The sequence below is a fragment of the Epinephelus fuscoguttatus genome, linkage group LG24, assembly GCF_011397635.1.
Source record: "Epinephelus fuscoguttatus linkage group LG24, E.fuscoguttatus.final_Chr_v1".
Lineage (NCBI taxonomy): Eukaryota > Metazoa > Chordata > Actinopteri > Perciformes > Serranidae > Epinephelus > Epinephelus fuscoguttatus.
In genome coordinates, this window is record NC_064775.1 from 13,452,952 (window position 1) to 13,467,110 (window position 14,159).

Genomic DNA, 14,159 nt, shown 5'->3' on the forward strand with positions numbered 1-14,159 from the left:
AGGCTGAGAGTTGTTCATTTGCATTCATTGCCTGTGTTGCTTTGACACAGAGCTGGATGAAAATCACCAGAGTTTCCCTTTAGGTGCTGTTGTGTGAAATATAATGTCCAGTTAGTTTTACCCTGAGACGATTTAACATCAGCAATCTTGGCTGTTCAGGAAAATACCTCAGAGCCCTGTTCTGTCAATAATCTTATCAAACCTGCACCATATGAGATAAATGGTTGAAAATGAGGTAGATAAGGCCAGGTTGGCTACAAAAACTGTTTGAAGGGGAACCAGATACATGATAGAACATCAGCTCTCAGATATGTCTGGACACCAGGCAAGCAAAACCCTCAATCTTATGAATACACTTTGTCTCTAAGGCATTTTTTGACTCTTAAGAACTTTATTTTTTGCAGTAAGTTTACAAATGTACTAGAATTGAATGTCTGTTAAGAACATATTTGAATTCAATAATTCAATACAATAGAGAGACAGTTTTTTAGGGATGCACCGAATATTCGGTAACCAAATATATTTGGCTGAACATTGCAAAAAAACCACACATTCAGTATTCGGTGGAGTAAGTGAAAAGCAAGGCCGAATAATAGCGGCGTGTTTTGATAACGCAATCAAACAGCGTGCAGTGACGGACGTAAAATGTTGGCAGTGTGGCGATAATTTACTCTGTCCGTCACTGCACTTGCATTTGCGACTAAAAATAGTTTTGTTCGAGCAAAATAAATCATCAGTCAGTTGATATATTGAGCTGTTACCTTTCTTTAGCAGAGGTTTGTCTGATGTGGGAGGAAACTGCTACACCTGCTTATGTGTGTCCTTGAAATAGTTTGTCAAGAGCATCAGGGCAATTCACTTAAAGCTTTTAGGGGCTCAGAAGCTTGGATAACAAAATTCACTGCCTGAGTCATACTCTAATTGAAAGTTAAATCAGTATGCATCATAATGCTTCAAGGCCAGCACACTCAAGAACAAGTCTTCAAGGTTTCCATTCACATTATTACAAACATTTTCCTTTCATAAGATGGACCGGAAGTGATTCTTTTAATAACTTTGAAACAGACCTTCTCATTGCTGTAGAAGGGATCCAAGTCCTCCAGAGGGGTGGACACCAGGCCGGGAGGGATGTCCCCATAGATGAAGGGGAGAGATTTCCCCGCCTCCAGGTCACTGTTGGGCTTGGGCCCATTTTCATCGTCGCTGTCAATGCGTCGCTCCGCCCGTGGTCTCCGAGCCTCCTCCTCGGCGATGCGCCTCTCGATGGCGGCCAGCGACTCGGGGACGAAGGGGCGGAAGCTGTCAGGTCCGGGCGGTACAAGCAGCTGTGCCATCTTGTCATCCTGCTCCTTCAGAGGGCAGCGAGGGGCTCAGCTGGGGCAGGGAGCTGCAGCGAGAAGGGAGCGAGGGGGAAATGGGTCAGCGGTCATGACCGGGCTTCTGAAAATAGTTGGTAAATTCACCTGTGGAGGTTATCTGCCTTGAACACGCTGAAAACTGGAAACCCCACCTGGACAAATGAGATCACTTAAACAGCTTGATGAAGAAGAATGTTGTCAGACACTTAAAATAACAATCTGAGCCTGTCAGTGGCAAAACAAAGACTTTTAATGGATGTAAATTGATGGTGCTCAATTGCCTGCAGGAATTACATCACAGTTTTATTGTTGCCTGCTACAGCGGTCTAGCGAAATACTGAACAAACATGTCAGCTGAAAATGACTTACCCCCTGCTCAATTTGTACAACGTGAACCAAAATCAAAGATGTTACGATCAGTTACATTGCTTTATATGAATGTGTCTTCTTCCTAGTATGCGTTTTACAAAAGAAGAAGAACATATGTCATTTTTGGTTACTTTAAAAGGAATTACAGTAATAACTTGGGAAATTGGTTAAAGGTTTTTTGTTTTTTTTCGTGCAGCAGACTGAATATTTCTTCATCTAGATGGTTGGTGGAGTATGTCAGTATCCTGGAAATAACTTCACAACAGCAGTACAGTAAATGATGTTAAATGACTTCCTGGGTTTTACATCAATCTCTGGGTATATCTTTCAGAAAAATCAGATGCTTCTGTCTGTGACTGGAGTGTAATAGATGAGAAGCACACACTGGGAAGAGATTTAGCCCAGCACGGCTACATATTCTCTGTCTGAGAAGGGCTTCAGAGTGGGGGGACTAGAACTTACTCTTACCTATTTCATCAAGCTGTTAAAGTGATGTCATTCAAACACATGTGTGCTATATTCAAAGTGTTACACAACTGTTTCTAGGCCCAACCTGGTAAGATTGCCGTCAAGACTTTTACATAAAAGTGACTCATGTACTCGGTCATGCATTAGACTGGCATGTTGAAGTGCTTTAACATTTACATAAAGTGGCGGATGTCTGAAGGTGACTTACAACAAGCATGTGGACATTAGGGGAGTCATACAGACATGGATTTGAGATGCTGGAAAAGAAGAAAGCTCGTTTCACAGGCATTTGTATAAACTACCAGTTTGCCTCACTGCATAACACAAGAGTGTTTCATAACTGCTGACAAGATTTTACATCAGAATCATCATGTGGACAAATGTGCTGAAGGCACATTGATGTGCTTCTAGTGTTTGAGGCAGAATAAATATTGTGCTGTGTGTCACGCTGACCGCTGGGTGGAACATTTCAATCAACGCAGTGGGAGGTCATAGGTAGGGTGGAGGCTTTAAAGAGGCAGTTAATAGGGGGTCTAACGTTGGCGGCATGCCTTCAGCTGACTCACAGGGTAACAGAAACATGACAAATAGACTCTCAGTGAACATAATCTTTTCACTTTGCCCCATTTATTGTTCTCTCTAAGTCTACTTATGGCTGCACTGTCCTTTTATCACATAATCAATTGGTGGATGGTCTCAAATTAGACAGAAAATGAGTGTGAACCATTTATCTATCACACTCAGAAGCCCATCGTGGTCCCACAGGAAATAGTGGGAAGGCACACAAACAAGATCTACCCAAAAAACCCTGGTGAGCCATTATCAGTCTCAAAGGTGGGGTTAGTTCCTCGTGGGACAGTGTCCTGGCCCAGAAAACAGGAACCTCCCCTCTGGCAGAATCTCAAAAATAATGTCTCCTTGACTTGTCAGCTTTTCTTCCCTTTTTCTAAATAGAAATAGAGGAACAGAGACTGCCCTACAACCTCTTCTTCTTTCCATTTTAAAACGCAGGGGTAGAGCAGGAGACAATTTTAAGCTATTTTGACATTCAGCCCGCGCCTGAGCAGCAAGCGGTTCAAGGGAAAGTCTGGAGCACAGTGACATCCCAGAATCATAGTGATGCTTAGCCATGATCTAAGTATGAGTGTAACCAGGTTTAGACTTTATGCCACATCTAACAATGGCACAGCACATATAAACTCATCCCTAATTTTTTTTACACATCCTCCTGTTGCTTCACATTGACTGAAATTACCACTGAGGAATTAACCAAGTATTTCTATGCCCACATTTAAACCATTTCCTGATGAGAGGGCAGAATTGGAAGCAACAACACAACAGATAAGTGATATGGCTTATAAACTGCGGTGAACCAGTCATAACATCCTTTGTTACTGGAGTGGAGGCTCATTAAAAGCCGCAGTAGCCAGCAAATGTGCTGTTTCTAAGAATTCATCAGGCCTAAACTGTGAATTAATTGAAGCTTCTCCCATAGGGGAAGCTCATGAAACACATCTGCTTGTGTCCCAACGACTGCCCCGGGACCCACTGTCATGATGTGTGGCCTGACAGCTTGTCTAGCATGAGCTGCAGGGTGGTGGTAGGATTGCGAATCCTGATGGAGCCCGTAGGCCCAACATCCACACCCACCTCTGAGCTCAGCTTTCAGCGTGGTCATCCCTGGAGTCAAATATAACATGACAGACTGAAAACATATAGGGACCGCTGACATTTCTGCACTTGTGTATCGTGGCACTGAAAGGAATCACAGTATCGATGAGAGCAGAGGTAATCTGGTTCACATGTGGCAACCCAATTGCCAGAATAAATGCATGTAAACGCAACAATGTCTTGGTAAAAACAACCGCTATTTGTGGCACTATCCTGGCAGGAAATGCAGCAATGTCTTGGTAAAAACAACTGCTTTTTGTGGCACTATCCCGGCAGGAAACACAGTGACAGGTCGCTAAAAATCACCCACCTTTGGTGGCTAAAAAGCAGCTGCAAAGAAAGTAATAACTCACTAACAAGCAACTGGTTTCATTGTTTGTTGTACTTCAGTAGTTGTCTGCAGCTTGGCAGGTGTCTAGTCTAGCTGTCATGCCATCCACTATCCCCTCAACCTCCCTGTAACAAAGTCAGCTCATAAACTACATCACTTTAGAAACCTTGATATGATACATATATGCAATGTATAAAAGTAAGGTATCTGTGGTTTGAAGAAATAAAAATGCCAACATTGTGCTCTGGCGACTAGGCTGCACATGGACACAGCACTTAAAACAAATTCTTAGATTATTTTAAGGGTTTCTGCACATTGGCATGATGACTAAGGGATCAAAAGCCTTTGGAAAATGGAGAATAATTTACCTCAGTCTTGTTTTCACATTTACAACCTTCTAAATAATGTCTATATCATACTCTAAATCTCTAAAGCAAGTTTATGTTTGCTGTAAGAAGAGTACGGACCATGAACGCATCACCTCCTGATGCAATTCCAATGTCCACTGTTCTGTACAAAAGCAAGCAACCATAAGGCTTCAGCAGTCTGATTTAGACAAATTAAATATGTGTCGTCCATGTTACTCTTCTTTTGTACAAATTCCCCCTGTGTTACTATCCTTTAACATAAGCTACACTGTCCGAAAACACACAAAGAGGGACTTTGCACCAAATAGCAAAGGTGTTGACTTGACTCACATGAAATGAAATGAGTCAGACTTGAGTCACAGACTTAATGATTTCACACTCTATCTGACAAAATCAAAGACCTGCAACTTGACTTGGACGGCGGCTCAGCACTCTACCCGGTCCTTAAATGCACCTGAATTTCATTGTATGTTTGAACAATGACAATGAAGAAAACCGAATCTGGATCTTAACACCTATGACTTGTGACTTCGATTGACTTGACATTACTTGAAACATTCCCCCAAGCCCAAAGATCTTAACGTATGTGATTTAAAAAGTGTGCCACTAATAAATTAATTTCCCGTCATTTCCTGAATTAACTTAACAGTATTAATTTCTTGCAAGTCGACACTTAATTCCCCGGATCCATTTTGTTTGAGCCACTCCAACAGCATCCAATAAAGTTGCAGAAGAGAACAATGAAAAATGAAACCAAAAATAAATCTGCTCATGTGCAAAAACTACTTTGCGGTCAACAAAAAACGAATCACAGTATGCAAAACGTGGACCCAACAACTTCCAACTTTGCTTGACATTTGAAGTAGCACAAACAACAGTAAGTGAATGCTGTTATTAACATACTTCACGTAAGCTAACATTAGCCTGAGAGCTAAGTAACTGCACATTTTAGAAAGCATTTCGACTTTTGTAAATGTCATATTGGCATTACTATTCATAATAAGTGCATTATGACTTGTTTAGGACTTGGGACTTGAGTGCAAGACTTGAGACTTACTTCTAAAATATATATTTATATATATATATAAATAAATAACCTGCAAAACAATGACTACATCCCACCTCTCTCGTGAAATCTGTAAAGACATGGGACTATACAGGCTTGATTTGTGCTTTAACTTCAGCTGAATGAGCTGCAGGACTCAGTTTTGGACAGTATGGTGAGCCATGCAGCACATAGCTGTCTTTATCTACATGTGAGCATGTTAGAAACCTGTTCTTTTAGGCACCTATCACAACACATCCACACCTCAACAGCAGTAAAGCACCCTTTAAAGTGCCCTTGAGTGTATCTGCCCTCTTTCAGGAGACAGATGTTTCACTGTCCGTGGTGCTAAAGAGAGAGCAGCTGCCTCAGAGAGCAAACACCAAGTGGAAACCTGTTTGAGTGTGTGAGACAACAACAACAACACACACACACACACACACACACACACACACACACACACACACACATCTCTGGAGTGTTCTTGAGGTAGACATTTGCTCTGTGCTCTGCTAAATCCACCTGAGTTACCCACATTTCACCTGAGTAACTACAACTGCAGCTGACATGGAGTCAGAAGGGCGCTGCTGTCCATGGTGCTTATAGGAGAGGAGCACAAATGCCTCAGAAAATGAACTGATATATTTGACATTTTAAACGTGTTTCACTACATTAACTCAAATATGTGTAATATTAATACACATTTGCGACTCTACATCGAGTTTATCGTGACCTTAAAGCACTTTGAGGACGTCTCCACCTCCTCTATCACCTGTAATGAGCTAAGCAAATGCTATATTTGCTGTATTGATTATCTTATCAGCTCCAGATAGAGGCTAGCATGGAAGTATGTAGCTCAGTAGCTGCTAAGGCTAATGATAAATCAGAAATACAGAAACGACGGATGTCACCTTAATCGTCTCGGTTTCAAAGAGAGCCGCTGGGGCCGCAGCAGCAGCAGCTGTCGCCATGTTGATGATGTCTCCTCGTTTTCTCAGAGGCTCCGAAAACCGACTCTTTTTGTGTTTGCCAAAAAACCTGTCGGATTATCGTCGGCGGTCATGTCCTCCTCCTCCCCTACAGATACGCCACCAGCAGCACGACGACACCCAGCAGCGGAAAACAACGAGAGAAGGCACGTACACACCGGTGAGACACCGACTGAGGTTGAGCCGCTCAGTCGCTTCAGCGGCGGCAGCCACCCATCAACATCCCCTGGAAACCTGTGGTGCCCAAACTGAGGTCCGGGGGCCACATGGCGTCCTTCAACTGAGGCTGAAATGCCTCCCAGAAAAAAAAATCCTATTGTGTTATACTTGTTTCCTCCTCACCTCCATATTCCATATAGGCCTACTTTTAGGGACTGTTCTCTACTTATTAGAGGAGGGGAGAGGCTGAGGTGTGACTTGGTTTTTCAGCCCTCCCGAAGCTATAAATATTTTTCCTTGAGCCTCCCTGAGTGACATAATTATAATTATTACATTTTAAAAACATCCCCATGGATGTTTGTAAGTTAAAATTGAAATCCTAGAGTTGAAAACAAAAAAGCCTCAGATCCCTTTTTCGAGTTCATATAAGAGCTGGTATTTCCAGATATTCCTGAATTAATTCCTGTTTTCCTGTTTTTTAAATTGTGATGTGACAGACGAGTGTCCGACCAACGACCATGACTATATGTTTTAGTATTTAGTGTGATTTTTTTATCGCTGTCACCTCACAGCAAGAGGGTTCCTGGTTCGATCCCAGTTTGCATGTTGTCCCTGTGTCAGCGTGGGTTTTCTCTGGGTACTCCAGCTTCCTCCCACAGTCCAAAGACATGCAGGTTAATTGGTGACTCTAAAATGTCCGTAGGTGTTGTCTGTCTCTATATGTCCACCCTGTGATAGCCTGGCGACCTGTCCAGGGTGTACCCCGCCTCTTGCCCTATGTCAGCTGGGATAGGCTCCAGCCCCCCACGACCCTCAATCGGAAAAGTGGTCACAGAAATGAATGAATGAATATTTTTATATTTTAATTTTACTCCTACGTTGTTTTGTTCTTTGTCTTGTTCTGAGTACTGATTTGGTTTGTAGTATTTGTCTTGTTTTAGCCCTTTTGTATTGTTCTTTTTTTACTTACGACTTACGTTTTTGTTGTGTCCTTATTGGATTGACAAATATTATTGTGCTTTCTATGGCTCTATTTGGAAAATCTCAATAAACAAATCTGGGGGGGGGGGGGGGGGGGGGCCTTGATTTTCACTGCTGGTTAGTTTAAGCAAAGGGTTTATTTTTGGCAAACTTTTAAATGACAGTGATTTTGATGAAATGTCATTATTCTAAGCTCAGTTTTGGTGATGGTTTTCTTTCTGACTGAAGCGTTTGTCCCACATAATGTGTTCAACGACTGTCGGAAATATTAAAAAACTAACAATAATTTCTATTTTTACAGTTTCTGGCTATAATAAACGGAGATTTTGGTGATTTTTAAAGTAAACATGCATATTTTCTTTTTAAAAATGGTGGTAAAATAAATACAAAAGATGTCAAGACTTAATTTTGTTGTCTGTTCTTAGTGCTCACACTGAGCTGGGAAAGAAAGCTTTTATGTGCTCAACTCCTCTCACCTGGAATAACCTACATAAAGATTTGAAACTACGTAAATTGGTCTCTCTGCCTTATCTGAAAGCTCTCTAACTACAAGGATGAATGAGTCGGCTGGGTCTTGTCATTGCGCGTAGGTGTTCTCCTATTTCTATGTGTTACTGTATATGTTTATGTTTTTTATTGTGTAGTTGTTTGGCTACAACTTTTTGCGTTCTGCTGTCTTGGTCAGGTCTTCCCTGGTTAAATATGGGTTAAATCAAAAATATACATGCCTCCCCCGTTTTGCACCACCTCCTCCCCTCATTAGTAACGAACAGTCCCTTCCACTACTGAATACTGAAGCAGTAACTCAAGTGCTCACATGGGTCTTATCAAATGTGATATCTGTAAAACTATAAGTGTATTTGGGCTCGCTGACGTAAAAGGTACAAGAAGTCCCACCATGAAACACTCAATGGGTCTGAGTGAGTCTGGGCGTGTCCTTGCCAGATGTGTCTAATGCTTGTACTCAATCCTGGCCTCCCAAAAATAGACACAGACCTTTTCTGTCACCTCTCTCCCTGTTTTATATATGAAACATATGCAAATGTCGGCTCTTGTCGCGTCACATGGTATGATTAGGACACATTTTCACACCAAATGGGCCTTTACTCCCTCCCAGCACATCGGGTGGGTGCTTATATTTGAAGCTCATATTGTTTGTCACGACGTGGAGGTTATTTTCGTTCATTTCGTCCATTTGGAAATGAAGGGGAGTGTGTCCTTTACGCGCAGATGGTGCATAACTGCTTTATAATAAGCCAATTAAATGGAGACTAACATTATGCGTAATTAAAATGACATTTTAAAATGGAAAAGCTTATTAAATAGCACCTTTCTGATACACGGTGGCTGCACGGAGCGTCACGCGCGCAAATAGCGGAATAATATCATATAAACGGTTTTAAAATCACCACACGCTGTTTGTATTGATCCAGTTCACACAAAATACATGACAAGTATTTTCTCTAGAGGGAAATAAAACCAAAGCGCGGTTTTTTATCAGTAAGTGTGAGCTGTCACATCAGTGCGCCTGAGAGACTCTCCTCCAAAGATGTGGATACTCACCACCATTACGGTGCCCAGCAGGTGGGGACCCTGAAGGTAGATCCCATATCCAAAAGAATAATCCTTTATTTAAGCGGATAGTCTGTCAATTTGAGACTCAAATGCGTCGTTCCTTTTGTGCAATCCCGTCCGGGGGTTGACTGGATTATCATTTAATAAGCGCTCCTTTGATTTTTTTTAGCCGTCCTTGCCATGGAGAAATCAATCCGCGCTTCCGGTTGGATAGGCATCGCAGGCTGGGAATGAATGTCTTTATAGATGTGACTGTCGCAAGATGGCCTGGATGTACACTTCTAGAAAATATCAGAGTCAAAGGGGAGGAGAGCAACCTGTTGTTAGTGTCATAGGACAACCATAAATTACATAGACTGTGTTATTATTTTTATTTTTGAAGGCAGACTGAATAAATCAATAGGCTACTTTATACTGAACTATTCAGATTTGTTTTATTTTGGTAGCTGCTTGTCCTAATTATCACTTCCTTAATGTTATTATTCTACATATTTATCATAAAATCTCTGTAGTTATTCAGTTTCAATTTAAAAGTTGCCTATTTTTTTTTAATAGCCCCATAAAGCTACATTACAGGTGTTGTTGTTTTTTTAAGAAAATATATTAGGCCTACTTTTTAAAAGCTTTTTCAGCAGTGGCAATGTGTGCAATAACTGAAACCAAACTTAAAGTAAAAGCTTTTTAATCTCTAAAAGTTGTTGTATTGGCAACACAATCGATAATTTATAATAATTTTGATTTTATGAAAGTTCAGATTGAGGTGTTAGGAAACTGGCATGTGCGTGCTCACGTGGAGCATGGACACCACATTGGGGTGCAGACGTCAGTGCACAGTGAGTCCTCTGGATTTTTCTTGTGCATTTATGCCATCTGCTGGACACTTGGCAAAATTACACCCAAACATGATTACATAAAGCACACACTGGAATCAAGTATCTTCTGGAAGCTGCAAGTAAAATGGAGCTCTTGTGAAACTGTTGTCGTCTGTGTAAAGCAGAAAGGTCAACAAAACTTAAATGTTTTGTATGGATTCATTGCATAGTTGTGTGATTGAAACTCATTCAACTACATCCCTCACAGTCGCCAGAGGTGGACACACCCTTAAGCGCTCAGTGTTGCATGTCACTCTCACATGGGTGCAAGTAGTTTCACTTCACCATGAGAACATAACTGACAATTCCTTTAAACACATCTTATTGTTTCAAGTTATTTGTTTCACTGCTGCAGCATTTATGCATTCATGCACAGGGACTCTCTATTGTTAGTCTTTTTATGTACACACAGAGCAAAACTTTAAATGAAGTATTTTTGTTTTTGCTCCCATTTTTCACAGGTTTAAGTGAAAGATTGGAGACTTTCTGTCTCAAAGTTTTGGTCACAAATTTGTGTTAGTGAGCACTTAGTGCTGATTAAACAGCATGATTACAACACAGGTGTGCCTTGGGATAGTCACAATTAAAATGTCTCACTCTAAAATGTGCAGTTTGATCTTGACAAAAGACATTTGTTAGGATTTCACATGACTAGCGCTACAGAAAAGGCTTTTTTGGGATCACAGATACCCCCAAAGAATCAGTCAGTATTTGGTTCAACACATCTCCCTCACATAAAGTTGATCAGGTTGTTGATTGTAGCCTGTTGAATGTTGGTCCACTCCTCTTCAGTGGCTGTGTGAAGTTGCTGTATGTTGTCAGGAAGGGGAACACACTGTCGTACATGCTGAGAGCATCCCAAACATGCTCAGTGGATCACTAGCCATGCAAGAATGGGGTTGTTTTCAGCTTGTACAGATCCTTGCATCATGGGGCCCTGCACTATAATGCTACAACACGAGGTTGTGGCAGCTGATAAATGGCATGACGATTGGTCTCAGGATCTCATCACAGATCTCTGTGCATTCAAATTACCATTATAAAATGCTCCTGTGTTAGTCATCCATAGTTTATGCCAGCCTATACCATAACCCCACCTCCACTATAGGGCACTCTGTCCACAACGTTAGCATTAGCAAACCACTCGCCCACACAACACCATAAGCGCCACCTGTCCTGGACAGTGTAAACCAGGATGCATCTGTGAAGAGAACACATCTCCAAAGTGCCAGACGCCATCGACGACAAGCAGTTGCCCACTAAAGTCGGTTACAACAACAAACTGCTTTCAGATCAAGACCCTGATGAGGCTGCTGAGCATGTAGATGAGCTTTCCTGAGATTGTTTCTGACCAATTGTGCAAACCAATTATTGTATCAGCTGGTCTCAGTTGATCTTGCAGGTGAAGACACTGGATATGGAGGTCCTGAGCTGGTGTGGTTATATGCAGTCTGTGGTATGTACTGTCAAATATACAGAAACAACATTTGAGACGGTCATTAAGGTTCAGGGCAACAGCTGTGGTAGACATTCTTGCGTTCAGCATGCCAATGGCACGCTTTCTCAAAACTTGTATCATCTGTGGCAGTGTTGTGTGATCAAACTGCACATTTTAGAGTGAGGCCTTTAATTGTGACCATCCCAAGACACACCTGTGCTGTAATCATGTGGTTAAATCAGCATCTTGATATGCAACACCTGTCAGGTGGAGGGATTCGCTTGGACAAGTAGAAGTGCTCACTTGCAAGGGTTTTAACAAAGTTGACACCAAATTTTGAGAGAAATATATTTATTAAGTGGACTGTTGGTGGTGGTGGTGATTTTTTTTTACCCTGAGTTTCGCCTCTTAGGGCCATGCCATGGCTGTCAGAGTGCCAGAATGGAAAGCATAACTCTTTAAAATTGGTCCTTGTAATGACAGATGAAGCCATCAAACACTGGCTCAACCCAAAATCATACAAAATTGGCTGCATGTGTGTACACAACACTCTCAACTTGACGATAATGAGATTCTAGGACATTACTTGAAATTTTGAAACAAGTATTTATGATTTACAATCAAAAATACAAATGCATAATGCCTAGGAACACATGGAAAGCTGCCACATATTCAGTGTTTCCCTTGTTATATTCCACCAGTGTGAACAGTGTTTCCAAAGCTGGGTTTTCCTTCTTGGCAGCTCTCTGTGACTTTGCTGCATGTTTCATTAGTAGCAGAATGATGAATGTTGAAGCCTTGTTCAAACAGCGGCATGTCAAAAATAGGTTGTAGCATTTTAGACGAATGTTTCCATTTAGCATTTGAAACTCTGATCTAGCCCTCTGCCTCTGGCTGTGCCACCTTTGATGTCTATGTTACAGTAAAGCTGGAAAACAGCAAAAAGAGACAGTTGTGTCTGTCATGTTCAGACGGACAGACAGGTCAAGGATGGAGCAGTACACATTCTGTACACTGCTGGGAACAAACTTCCTGAGTTTACTGACTCTGTTCAAGAAAAGAGTTTACCTCAGCCTATATGAATGTTAACAGAAGATAACACGGGGAAATGAATTCATATTGTTTCCATTTTGATTTCCTCTGACAGGAAAAATAAAGCTCTCCAGTGTCACGCCATGACAGGTCCAGGGTTGAAATCATGCAATAGGCCTGAGTTTAATCTATCTCTGTCTTCAAGTCAAAACATTTTTCTGAGCCGTCTTCCATTTCACAACATGGTTAGTGATGATACAGAGCGACAGACTGGATGGTGTGACTAACAAGCTTTCTGTTCATCTGTTAGTCATCAAAAGAAGTTCATTAACCCAGACAGTTGCACTGCGATCTGTTTACTGCAGCCATCGACGGTAGAATCCCATTGAGTCTCCACCGACAGACCTCACAATGAGATTACAAGATTACAGTAGGTGTGAACATGTGTTCCTTGTGCTTAATTTGATTAAAACTCCCACTTAACTGCCTGCAACCGATCACTTAGTGTATGCAGATAAATCAAGAGCTTTGTATGATGCTACTTCAGTCTACCCCAGGGCTGACATCCATTTGAGTTTCTGTAATTCATTAGTGTGTTATGAATGGTCTCTGTAAGAAGGCCTGACTAATCACTCATTACAAAATCCAGGAAATCCCTCTCTGAATCAGAGCTGTAGGTAAATAACTGTCCTATAATTACTCTACCCTACATACAGCACAACTAATTACTGTAAACAATAAACAAGAATGACTCAACATGTAAATAATGGGATAACAGAGACTTGATTTGAGACATATTGATTAAATCTATAACTGTGTATTTTAGATATAAATTACAAAGCCTGTGCTACAGAGTATTTTTACATAATTCATGTGAATGTCAACCTTTAGGAAACACACGTGTCATAAATATACAGACACAGGGGTTAAGCAATCTGCATTGCCAATAAATCTGACGTTATGTAATTGAACAGGCAAATCTGGCAAGGCTAAGAGCTGTAGTGGCTCTGTGAGGCTGTAAATTCTAATGTTAGCATGCTAACCTGTTTACACTGGCAAAGTACATCTTTAACAGCAAATATATAGCCTATAAAATATTCAATGTATAAAATGTACTCTGATATTATACACAAATATTAAAGGGACGATATGTAAAATTCAGAGTGTAGGAGTTGTCTGCACACAGTTTTCAACATGGAGGTGGCTGCAGCTGGCGGCTAACAGCTAACGTATTCACTCCATGCACTGCGACAACATAGCATGCTAATGCTAGCCCGCAACAGCTAGCCCACTCACTCTAGCAGCCAGAAACAAACATCTATGACTCACTGTCCTTTCAACAATCCAAACAAAGAACATATTTTCTTTAATTACACGGCTCTAATAAATGCTGTATTCTGATTGGTCAGTCGCGGCATTCATAGGTCTGATATTACTGTGTAGTGACCGTTGCTATGTAGCCCAGCGTTGCTAGGGACACTGCCCTGACAAGGAGATCAAGCT

General features: G+C 41.3%; 1 protein-coding gene across 4 annotated transcripts in view; it reads right to left on the bottom strand.

The window, feature by feature from the left end:
- scn1lab (sodium channel, voltage-gated, type I like, alpha b) overlaps positions 1 to 9,522 on the bottom strand; it is a 45,066-nt gene extending 35,544 nt beyond the window's left edge. For 3 of the 4 annotated variants that reach the window (XM_049569926.1, XM_049569922.1, XM_049569923.1), the window contains exons 1-2: positions 9,303 to 9,522; positions 1,068 to 1,387 (exon numbers count right to left, since the gene is read on the bottom strand). In XM_049569926.1, coding sequence (XP_049425883.1) covers positions 1,068 to 1,334 — 267 coding nt within the window. In that variant the 5' untranslated portion in view covers positions 1,335 to 1,387; positions 9,303 to 9,522. Of the gene's footprint in view, positions 1 to 1,067; positions 1,388 to 6,521; positions 6,775 to 9,302 lie in introns of those variants that run through there. The other variant, XM_049569925.1, reaches the window with a different exon arrangement.
- Positions 9,523 to 14,159: the final 4,637 nt, after the last annotated feature.